Raw genomic sequence first — 11,990 nt, forward strand, 5'->3', positions numbered from 1 at the left:
GACATTTACTGCGTCACATGTAGCCATCACTTCTGGTTTGGGAGCTCTGCCTCCCAGCAATCAAGAGTAACTCAACTTTATTGATGTGTAAAGCACACTGAGATCCAAGAGACAGTTAACTTTGTTTCCCTTTTTAGGAAGTCTATGGCGCTGATGGCAGGTGGGCACTTTCCCAAAATAAATTGCCCCCCTGGCCTGCACCTGTCTGGTAAGTTTCTGAGTGCCTCGCTGAAGGACGGAGCCCAGAGCCATTCTGTGAAACATTCCGGCAGCTGTTGCCGGGTGTCTCCCACTTCTCATCGCATTCAGTACCACTGTCTTGGACCAATTAATGAGTGCTCCCCTTCACAGGCCGCTGAGCACAACATGGCACTGTCAACTCGTTACCCTGCATTGAGTGGCTGAATCCGTTAATCCAGGAAAAATCAATCATCTCTTCCCACCGTGCAGAGTTGGGAAACTGTGATCATCGCCGGAACGTTACCTTGTCTTAGGGGATGTGGTTAGCCATTCTTCGTGTTTCTCGAATGTTATTAAGTAAGCCGCAATTTCCTGAAACAGAAAAATAAAAAGAAGATAATGATAACAATTAGCTCATGTTGGACCCTGAGAAGCAGAAGGAAAAAAGAGAAGGTGTTATTTCCGACCGCCTCGCCCCCCCCCCAGCTGCTGTGAATCTTGGCCAGGCTGGAGCTCGGACTCTTGTAGAAAAATGTTGACCCGCACACAGCTTCTCTTTTGATCCCCTGAGTCCTTTCCACTCAACCAGCCACACCATCACCATCAAAGCCTGGGTTTCAAAGGAGGAGTCAGTAGCAAGGACAAAAATATGTCTCTGTGGAAAGAAAACATCGGAAACCCTTTGAGAGCCCAGATGCCATTCATCTGAAGGAGGGAGGCAACACACCAACAACAGGGCTCAGCGTACACTCCGCTGCTCTGGAACAGAATGACTTTCAGCTTCCTCACCAAAGAGCTGTATCCTCTCAGCTTGACTCCCAACCCCACCCTGGAGCCAAATCACAGACAGACAGACAGACAGACAGACAGACAGACTGACAGACAGAGCCTTTCCCACTGTTAACTTGATCTATTGAGCAGAACCTCAGAGAAGAGCCAAGGCAGCTGGGCTTCAGGCAAAGATTGAGAAAATGTGGGCACCTGAAGGCAAATTAAATATTTATAGAGACAACAACATCATCACAGATAGAATTACTGATTTATTAATAATTTCCACAGGAAGCAAGAGACGCCAGCATAAGCCATTGCCCCATCTCTCAGGCATGACATGGCCCATTACCTCCCGATCCAAACAGATCTGCTAACATGACATTGGCTGGGATCGTGAGTTAATTAAGGTTGGTTCGGCACACATTCCCCTCGATCTTGGTGGCAATATGACACGGAGAGGATGCTGTGGACTGTCAGGGAAAGGTGGAACATGGGGGCAAAACTACTCCAAGTTTCTTAGAGTAGAGCAGGGCCGTCTGACCCGAGGCCAGCAGCCGCTTCGGGCTTGGACATGATGGATCTGACCCCTGTGACCTAGGTGGCCTTCAGGGAGAAGCAAGAGACACTCTCATCACGCAGGTCAGTTAGAGAGAGAAACACCTGCCATGCCATGAAGACCGCCAGGGCCAGTGAAGACCAAGACCTTCGGTGGTCATAGTAAACACCCGTGCCACATACATTGGAACCAAGACCCCGAGCCACCACAGCCTGGAAGACTGTCCTTACAGCAAGAACTCAGGAAGCGGCAGGTGGCAACAAAAACAACTGCTTCTTTGTCCAAGACCCCGTCATCAATTTTTATCTAGAGGAAGAAATGAGCCCACTGTGATGTCATCCCTGAGCCCTTTGAAATTTGTTTCCTCTCTTTGGGAAAATCCTTCCCTGGGCTCTCACCATAGATCAATAGCCTGTGCCCAGGCCATCCCTGCGTCTCTCGGTCAGGACAAGGCTAGTTATCCACCCTCCACATTCCCACGGCTCCTTCCTCAGTGTGCAGGATTCATTGCTGGGCATCCTCGTTGCTTGTTTACTTGGGTAGCATCCATACCAGACCGTGCAAGAGGAAGGGCTGTGTCGTCGCTGATGCACTCACAGGACTTAACTGTGTCCTGGGGCAGGATAAGTGGGTAGATGGGTGGGTAAACAGGTAGGTGGATACTTGGATGGGAACACAGATGACTTCATAGACGGGAGGACGGCCAGGAGCGCAGGTGGATGGATGAGCAGATGGATGGATGGATAAGTGGGTGGTTAATAGGTAGACTGGTGAGCAAATGGACGGATGCATAGATGTGTGGGCAGGTGCGTGAATAAATGGATGAGTGGTGAACTGCTGTGTAGGTTGATGGGAGAAAGAAGAGTTGACACCGTGTAAATAAATATGCATTCACAAGTGTAAATAAATATGCATTCACAAATGTAAATAAATATGTATTCACAAGTGAAACATATGCATGTCTCGATGGGTGGCAGAACACGCGTGTGGTGGTGGTGTGGGTGTGCCTGGAGATAGTTGAGGTGAGAGGTGAACAGCTGCAAGACAGTAGCTCTGGAATACGTTTTCGGCTACCCAGTTGGCTACCCGAGCTGCTATAGAAAGGCAGCTCGGGATCATTGCAAAGTGCCCATCTGCTGTAAGCACACGGGCCTGGCCTTAGGTCCGCAGTCTGCCGAAGATCAGCTGCCTCATCGTGAGCACGTTGCTTAACACACCCAGACCTTGGAGTCCTCTGCACAGAGGTAAATCTCACCTCAGAGGCAGTAATTATCATCCTTAACATACTGGCAACTGTAGCGTGTCTGTGGACAAAAGCCTCCACGATTGGCATTACAAGCTCCCCATGGTGGGAACCACTTGTTTAGGCATCCCTGGGGAAGTAGCAGGTGGCAAGATGGTCCAGGCCAGTGCTGGGCTTGCAGACATCTCTCCTCGGCCTCTACCTCACACACTCAGCTCTCCCACACTCAAACTCACAATGGATGGTGATTGCTGGGACGACTGTTCAGAGTTGTTGGAATCAACCATATCAGGCAACCATTGCATACTGCTTGGTTTCATAAGCTGCTGAGGGCAGACCATGGCTACCACACACATGGTCAGCTATGCATTAGGTACCAGCTCTCTACTATAATTTTATCAGACTTGGTATCCAGAAGGAACCGGCCATGCTGTCTAGGTACCCATGTGTTGTCTAGTTTTATGTCAACTTGATAGCACCGGAGTCATTTGGGAAGAGGAAGCCTCAAGTGAGAAAACGCCCACACCAGAATGACCTAGAGGCAAGCCTATGGCACATTTTCCTGACTGATGATTGATGTGAGGGGGTCAGCTCACTGTACAGTGCCACTCCTCAGCTGGCAGTCCTGGGTGCTATAAGAAAACGACACAAGCCATGGGGAACAAGCCAGTAAGCAGCATTCCTTCATGGCCTCCACTTCAGTTCCTGCCTCCAGGTTCCTGCCTTGAGTTCTTGTCCTGACTTCCCTAGCGGCTGGACTGTGCTATGGAACTGCAAGTGAAATTAAGCCCTTCCCTCCCCAAGTTGCTTATGGCTGTGGTGTTTTATCGGGGCAATAGGAACCCTCACTAAGACACCCCAGATCCATGCCTGAGCCAAGGATCAGACCCCAGTGACCCTAAAGATGGGGACACAGTACAGCCCCCCAACCTTGCATCTAGTACTCTACTCCAAACCCACAGACCCAAAGACCTTCACAGACATCTTTCCACCCACATCCATCACAGCCAGGCAGGGTTTCTCACTGCTGTTGTCCTTCAAAGAGGAAAACTCCTCTGGCCCCTTGCTGCACTGAGGACACTTTCTAAGCACCTACTGTGTGGCAGCCCAGGAGTAAAAACATCATGAAGGCTACAGAGTCTTTAAACTCACAGTCAAAGATGGGGTCAGCATGGGCCTACTCAGCCAGTGTGTAGACAAGCAAGGGATCAGGAAACCACACTGGGTGATGAGCTTCCTTTGACAACTAGCCACTCCCTTCGCCTCCACCAAGGGAGGTAGGTGTGCGTGCGTGCGTGCATGCGTGCGTGCGTGCGTGCATGCGTGCGTGCATGCGTGCGTGCGTGGACATTGTTTCTCCCTACCTGTGACAACTCACACACAGCTTGGAAGAGCACACATCTCACTTAATACCAACTTTTCTGAGCAAGGAAACTAAATCCTTGCACACAGAACCTGCCCCTCTGCGTTGTCAGTGTGACACCAGGGCTGTCACATGCTGTTGGCTGGTCTCCAGGTGTCCTGGAAACGTCTGAGTCACCTCTCCAAGCCCAGCTTCATGCTACCGGGTCTCGCCAGCCTCCTGCCCTTGCCAGAGCTCACCCCTTCCTCACCAGATAGGCAGGCAGTGGCTGGATGCTGCCCTTTCAAAGCTTAGGAACCCACTGAACAGATGGAGACCTTGGCATCTATCACGGAACCAAGCACGACGGTAGCCGGAGTTTGACGAGATGGGGCCGTGTAAGAGGCATGGAAACTCAAAGCAGCTAGGAGTGAAGAGATGCCCGATGGTTAAGACTCTGCCCTGCTCTTCAGAGGACCCGAGTCCAGTTCCCAGCACACATGACTCTCGGCTGTCTATAACTCCAGCTGCAGGAAAGCTGACCACCTCTCCTCAGGGCTCCACAGACACCTGTGCTCACGTGTTCATACCCACACAGCATTAGTGGCAAGAGCTTAGAAAGAGGCAGAGGCCATCTGGTCCATAGATGGTTGGAGGGGGGTGGGGGGGCGGGGGTCCACAGAGCAAATGGGAACAGGAACAAAGTCCTGCTCCAGGCCATGGACTGTCAGGAAGGCATGATGCTAAGCGAGAGAAACCCACCACAACAGTCCGTGTGTAAGAACGCTGTCGGTGGGATGCACAGAACACCCCAACCATTTGGCAGAGAGTGTGAGTTTGTGGTTGCTGAGGGCTGAAGATGAGGGAGAGAGATGAGGAGCACGTGATGAAAGGAGATGGGCGGGGGAGAGAGTCTCCTTTTGAGACCTAACAGCTGTTAGGAACTGGTGGAAGTGCTGGTTGCACACCACCGGGAAGACACTAAGTGTCACTAACGCTATAGAGCAGCGGTCCTTAACCCGTTGGTTTTAACCCCTTTGGGGATCGAATGACCCTTCGTCAGGTCACCTAAGGCGATCGGAACACACAGGTGCTTACACTGTGATTCATAACAGTAGCAAAATTATAGTTATGAAATAGCAACGAATTAGTTGTATGGTTGGGGGTCACTATAACATGAGGAACTGTATTAAAAGGTCACAGCATTAGGAAGGCTGAGAACCGCTGCTCTAGAGTTTATATAAGTGTATTTTTATCATAATGATTTCACAAAGAGTGAGAAGAGAGCTCATGCATCCATGTGGATGTGTCCAGGTTACGGAGGTATCAGCCCGCCTGGCCTACACAGCAGACCCAGCCTGGAAGGCCAATCTTGGCACATCCACCGGCCTCCTGTTGGCCTAGCATCCTTCAGCCATCCCTGATCCTGCACTGGCACTAGGAAGAATGACTCCACTGTCAAGATGAAGAAAGTCACGGCAGGCTCCAAAGCAAAGACTGTCCAGCTTGCAGATTTTAAACGTTCAGTTTGTCCTCTGAATGATCAAATAGAAGAGCCGCTGCCAAAATACAGTGTCTGTGTGTGGCCGGGGCAGGGGCAGCCGCCTGGAGGAGATAGAACTCACGGTTCTGTGGACTCTGCTTTGCATCAGCAAGGGTCCCTGCCAGCAGGAAGGCAGAAGGGTTGTCCCAGGGCTGCTGTGTCCTGAAGGGCGAGAGTACAGGCTGGGGCAGTACAGCTTGTCACCCCACTACCCAGTCAGGCGTAGAGCACCCGTCATCCTGGCTCCAGATAACATCAAAGCCCACCCATAGAGGTGGTGAGCCCGTGCGGGGACTGGAGGCCTGTGGGAAAGAGGGTACTGCTCTCTGACCTGGCTCCTCCAGCCATGTCCCACCTGGCACCCAATTTGCCATCTTTGCCCGCGCGCGCGTCCCCTTCAGGACCCGGTCTGGTCTCCCTGGGGCATCATCAGTCTGCCCTCATCTCACAGTGAACTGCAGTGGCTGGAGACTCCTCTGCAGTGCCTGCCGTGCTCTAGGACTCGTGGCATATATAGCACTTTCTATTGTACGGCTCTGTACGGAGAATCTAAATCTAGGACCCTACACAGCCATAGAAGCTCTGTGGCTCCTGGGTGCCAAGGCGACTGCTGACTTGGTAGATGGCTGCACAGGGTGTGCAAAGTCCTTCTACATACAATAGAGGCATAGAGAGCCACACTAGGACTCCCACTGGTGCAGGGGCAAGGGGCAGAGATGGGCAGTGTGGCTGTTACCATGGGCACTATAGAAATGCCCACCCACCCAGGCCCAACCTCAGCACTGAAGCCCCACTCTCAAACAGTGAGCAGCTGTGCCATATGCCAGCAAGTGCCATCCTGAAATTCCAAGCAGCTACGTAAAGTTAAAAAATATTTGAGAACTTTAGTAATAGGTTTTGTATTTTAACCCAGATGTATCTAAAATAGCATTTCCCCAATTTTAGAGAGCAGCAGAGCTGCCTCCTATTCTTCGTACTGTTTTCTAAACCTGACGTGTGTTTCCACTCCCGGCCCACCTCAGCCGGGCATGGGGGGGCCAAACAAGGCTGGCACGAGGGGTGGTGGCCCTAAATAGACACTGTTGGAGCCTGTGACAGACTGAACCTTCTGGCAGTCAGGTGGAGTCTGGGTGGGAAAGAGGGAGCCACCACCAGCAGACACTCCCTTGCAGACAGGACTCCTGATCACCTCTGTTTCCCTCAGAGCAAAGGAGCCATGTGTCCCCCTCTGGGGTGTGGAATATAAGGCATCTCATATGGGCTGAATACGATGAGTTTATTGGTCCTGTGGCTCTCTCCCCAGGAGGCACCCCCTCCAGGGACAGATAGTCGCACACATGCACACACATGCGCGCACATATACAGAGTCTCTCTCCAGTGACACAGAACAGTCCAGCCCAAAGACTACAGCTTATCTTCCAACCATGAACTGGAAAACAATTCTCAGAAAAAGGACAAGTCTTGCTCAGGCTGCCTGACAATCCCCTTAGTCCATCTTCCAGACCTGGGTTCAACGTCAGGGAAGCAAAAGATCTGTGGAGAGGGCCTTGGTGCTTTCTGTAATAAACAAGTAACACTGTACATATATACATGTTTTTACATATGTATACTTGTATATATATATATATACACATATGAATATATGTTTAAGAATGCATGTATGTATATGTTTCAGTAGATATGTTTGAGTGTATATAATGTATGTGCATATATTTGAGTATATATATATGTATGTTCATGTTTGTGTGTATATATGCATGTGTGTATGTGTGTGCATGTGTGCATATTCTGGCATGCATACATGCTTGTGGGTATGTATATAACTGAGTATGCATGTGTATGTTCATGTTTAGGGTGTGTATATGTATATATGTAATATGTGTTTTTGGGCACATAAACATTATGCATGTTTAATGGTATCATATATGTTCATGTGCGTGTCTGGGTACGTGTATTTGTGCATGTGTTTGAGATGCGTATATACTAGTGTTCATGTGTGTGTAACATATTATATATACATATTATATTATATGCAATATATGTGGCTTGTGTGTATTCACATATATGTACATATATGTTGGTATATTCTTGCTCTACATTATCCTGAGCCCCAGGAATAAAAACACCTTCCTGATCTATACAGTCTCAGCTACCTTCTGCATAGAAAAATGTGTTTTCAACCAAGGGGTAATTTTAAAAGTTTGGTTTTTATGAGAGCTCTGCACAAGGGTTTTTATCTGTGAGGACGGATGCTGAGGGGGGGCGGGCATTGCTCTCCTAGCAGCTGGCCCCAGCATCTGCTGGAGCCACAAAATGCAATTATATTACTCCCAAATGTGAAGTAAAAATATCTTGTTTCCAATACTCTTGGTTTTAAGGCTCATAGTGAGCGTCCTCTGGGCATTTCGGCGGTGCCAGCTCTCCGTGCTACGTACTTTATTAGGGATGTGTGAATGTCATATTAATGACTTCTAACCAACATGTTTACAGTGCAAGAAAATTTTCCCAGAATCTGCCACTCACTGCACTTCACTAAAAATAATTGGCCCTAATTTAAATAAATAACCATTCTATGCCCCTTCCCCATGGCAAGTCTCCCTGGATGAAACTGCTGGGCCCATTTCCTTGGTGAGGATTCCACCTGGTCCAGTGCTGTAGGGTCCTGTTTAAACTCTCCTGGGGCTTCCTGCTTGTCAGCAGCGGGAGCATCTAAATGATCGGGCCCCTTTGGGTCCCCACCCACAAGTCGAACCGACACCCCAACTTAAGATGATGAGCACCCCTGTTAGAAACAATGAACGTACAAGCTGACGGTCCTTCTCTTTTGGGCTCTCCTTGGGGTGTGTCATCGCTCTACTCAGACACCGTGTAACACCGGCGGCAAAGGCCTCTGGGAGACAGGCTTCTGAAAGACTTCCATGGTGGCGATGAGCTCAGAGTTCATGGCCAGCAGCATGGACTTCCTAGCACAACTGTCCATCCATTGTTCAGGGATGGGGAAGCAGCCTGTGGCCTTCCCAGTGTCAATCGGTGATGAAGCAATGAGCCAGCGGAAGACCCTCAGAGACAGAGCAGCCCACACGGTCACAGTTATGTATCCGGCTCATCACTATGAATATTTGGTGAATTTTGAGGGCCTACCACATACCAGACACCAAGTCCTAACAGTACAAAGAGAAGTGAGTGATGGTCCTTGGACCCAGGGCTATCCTGTCAAGTGCAAGGCCTATGAGCATGCTCCATTAGCAAGATGAACAATGAGCTCACGCTGAGGAAAAGAGAAGAGACGGTTGAGGCGAAGAGCTGGCACTTGGACAGCCCCAGAGTGAGCAGGGGGCTGCCAGGCAGGCCAGTGTGCAGAGACAGTGAAGCAAGGCACAGCCATGTGCGAGGACAGGAAACGCGAAGAGTAAATGTGTTTGGGGAAACATCAGCAAATCAGATAGCTGGAGTTGACAGGGTCTGGGGGAGAGGAACAGTACCTAAGCAGGGGTGTGCAGAGGCCCCAGACTGGGGAGCAATTGAAATGCTAGGCAAGTGGTGTCTCAGCCCCAAGAGCCAGGGGTTGGGGAAGGCGATATAGGGGGTCAGGGAAGGCTTTTAAGCAGAGGGGAGGGACAGAAGGAGCCATGCATGCTTTGGCAATGTCGCTTTGATGGTGGCGCAGCAGAGATGAGCAACTGCTGGGAGACTGTGACAGTCCAGGCAAGGCATGGGGGGGGGGGTGCTCATGAACTACAGCAGAAGGTGACAAGAACACAGCACAAAGTGAATGCCTGTAAGAGAGAAGCTGGTGAGATGTGAAACTCACTTTACTGGCCAGGGGCACGAGGCAGCGGGCATTAGGTTTGAAGCCGAGGACACCCACAGGCAGCCTCGTGGCTAGATCCAGAGACAGGCCTGCTGGCTTCCGTGTGGGGTTTCTCTCTCCTTTGGCTTTTTATCTATTTTTTATTTTTATTTTTATTTTTGCCAGTTGCAGACTGCAGAGGGTAGGGATGGGCGGTTCCCAGCTTCTCTAGAATGGCAAAGTCAGAGACCTATGGGTGTTCACACGGAATGCCTCCTGGCTGGTGCAGAGGAAGCCTGTGTCCCGGTGGGCTGGACCTGAGCTCTATGTCCACTGTACCTCCGCCCAGCTGGCTTCCTTCAGTAACTGCATGCAGGATTTGACCTTAAGGCTCCTGCTGTGACAGTGACGATGTTGGAAGGACATGGGACAATAGAGGCTATCCAGAAAGACAGCTTAGAGCACAGATTTTTTAAGGAGGCCGGTGCCACCCAGAACACTCGCCATTCCTTATGGCGGGTGATCACCTGCGCTGGTTCAAGTGGTCCCGAGACTTAGACGGCCCTGGTCCCCATTTTAATGCTGTGCCATCTCTTCTTATTACTTGTCACTCTAAACTCTAATTTCAACCTTCCCCGCCCCGCTCATGGATGCTGAAGCGAGGCCCTGGAAACGTTTCCCCTCTGACAGCTTAGGAGAATGTTAACATTTATAAGTAGGGAGCCTCGGGGAACCAGGAAGATGGTTCAATCAGTAACGTATTCTCCACATAAGCACAAGGACCTGAGTTTGGTCCCTGGAACCCATGTTTAAGAAAAAAAAAAAAAAAAAGGAAAGTTGAAGATGGTGCTACACACTTGAAATGTCTGTGCTGGGAAAGCGGAGACAGGCAGATCCCTGAGCTCATGGGCAGCCAGTCTAGCCTACTTGGTGAGCCCCAAGCCAGTGAGAGACCCTGTTACAGGGTCCTGAGGAACATGTCCAAGGCTGCCCTGTGGCATCCACGTTTATATAAACCGCACATACACACACACCAAACAGAGAGCTACAAAGTGGCCCTATGTGATAACAGAGGAGAAAGGACAGCCCTTCAAGGTGTTGTTTCTTTCAAGCACTGTTAATTAGAGATGGAGCTCAGTGGCATGCAGGTGGCAGAGCTATGCCCACAGGACCTGCTCCATCCACAACAGGCTGGCTGCTTCAGCCGGCTCTTCTTCCACTGATGCCCTCACGTAGCAGTGGCCACTCCTGCAAACCTCAGCTCATCTCCTTGGTAACAGCATGTTCATTTGGAGGTCATTCTCTCTCTCTCTCTCTCTCTCTCTCTCTCTCTCTCTCTCTCTCTCTCTCTCTCTCTCTCTCTCTCTTAAGGTCTGGACTACAGCCAGTGGGGTGCAGGAACAATCTTCTCAACTAGCTATTGACTTTCTTTCCTCACCTAGAGGTCATAGCTGTTTTCCTCCCCCTGATACTGTGGGAACCCTTAGGTCCACCTCTTATCCCTAGGAGAGGGTAGCCATCTTTTATTGTGTAGAAGATCTATCTATCTGTCTGTCTGTCTGTCTGTCTGTCTATCCATCCATCCATGTATCTAGTTCTTGTGTGTGTGTATGCAACACAAACATGCCCTCAAGTGCCTGTAGAGATCAGAAGAAGGTGTTGGATCCCCTGTAGCCGGAGTTACAGGTGCTATAAACTTTCCAACATGGATGCTGAGAACTAAACTCAGGTCCTCTGTAATAGCAGTATGTACTCTCAGCCATTGGGCCTTCTCTCCAGCCCAGGGTAGAAAGTCTTTACGTCCCTTCTCAAATAATAAACGTGCATCTAAGTGGAGCCTAGGCCATATAAGAACCACCTACAGGCAACCATATCATCAGTGCCCTTCATCGCCCTGCCCTGTTCTCTTAAGACAAGGCCTCTCACTGAGCTGGGAAACGGAAGAGAGGCTAAAGCATCCAGTGAGAAGGAGAGGAAACGGTGACATGTCTTGGGGGAAAATACTCATGTATCCCAGTGAGGACTCTACAGCAAGCTCCCTAAACGTCCACAAGATGGTAGTTGGAGGCCCCTGAAGGGGCACGTCCTGCTCTCGGGCTTATGAGCTCTAAGTCCTCCTGAGCCTGTGGAGAGAGAGGTTTTCTTCTAGAATAGAAGGTTACTGTTTCACTTAGGCCATCATGCTGTGCCTCCACTAAAATTGCACAACTATAATGAAGTTATGTAACATATGTAAATCCTTGGTATAGATTAGATCATTAGACAAATCTCTCTCTTTCTCTCTCTCTCTCTCTCTCTCTCTCTCTCTCTCTCTCTCCCTGTGTGTGTGTGTGTGTGTGTGTGTGTGTGTGTGTGTGTGTGTGTAGGGGGTCTTTTGGGGTGTGTATGGCTGCACATGTCCATATATGCTCACATGGTAAGATGGACAAAGCTGCTTTCCCCTCCTGTTCTCTGTCCCACTCCTTAAAGACAGGGCTTCTCACCGAACCAGAGGCTCGCTGCTAGTCAGCAAGCTCCTGAGACCTGCCTGTCTCCAGCACCAAACACAGATACATTAACCATGCA

At 50.0% G+C, this 11,990-nt stretch overlaps 1 protein-coding gene and 1 long non-coding RNA gene across 14 annotated transcripts in view; one reads left to right on the forward strand and one right to left on the reverse strand.

Annotated features, from left to right (window-relative positions):
• Positions 1-11,990, reverse strand: part of CAMTA1 (calmodulin binding transcription activator 1) — an 838,283-nt gene that overhangs the window by 556,313 nt on the left and 269,980 nt on the right. For all 13 annotated transcript variants that reach the window (XM_084784667.1, XM_084784663.1, XM_084784662.1 and 10 more), the window contains one exon: positions 485-552. In XM_084784667.1, the coding sequence (XP_084640793.1) occupies positions 485-552 (68 nt within the window). The remainder of the gene's footprint in view (positions 1-484; positions 553-11,990) is intronic.
• The window catches only part of LOC311598994, a 268,288-nt gene that overhangs the window by 22,215 nt on the left and 234,083 nt on the right, over positions 1-11,990 (forward strand). The window lies entirely within an intron of this gene.

The sequence above is a fragment of the Acomys minous genome, assembly GCF_964271855.1.
Source record: "Acomys minous genome assembly, chromosome: 6".
NCBI lineage: Eukaryota > Metazoa > Chordata > Mammalia > Rodentia > Muridae > Acomys > Acomys minous.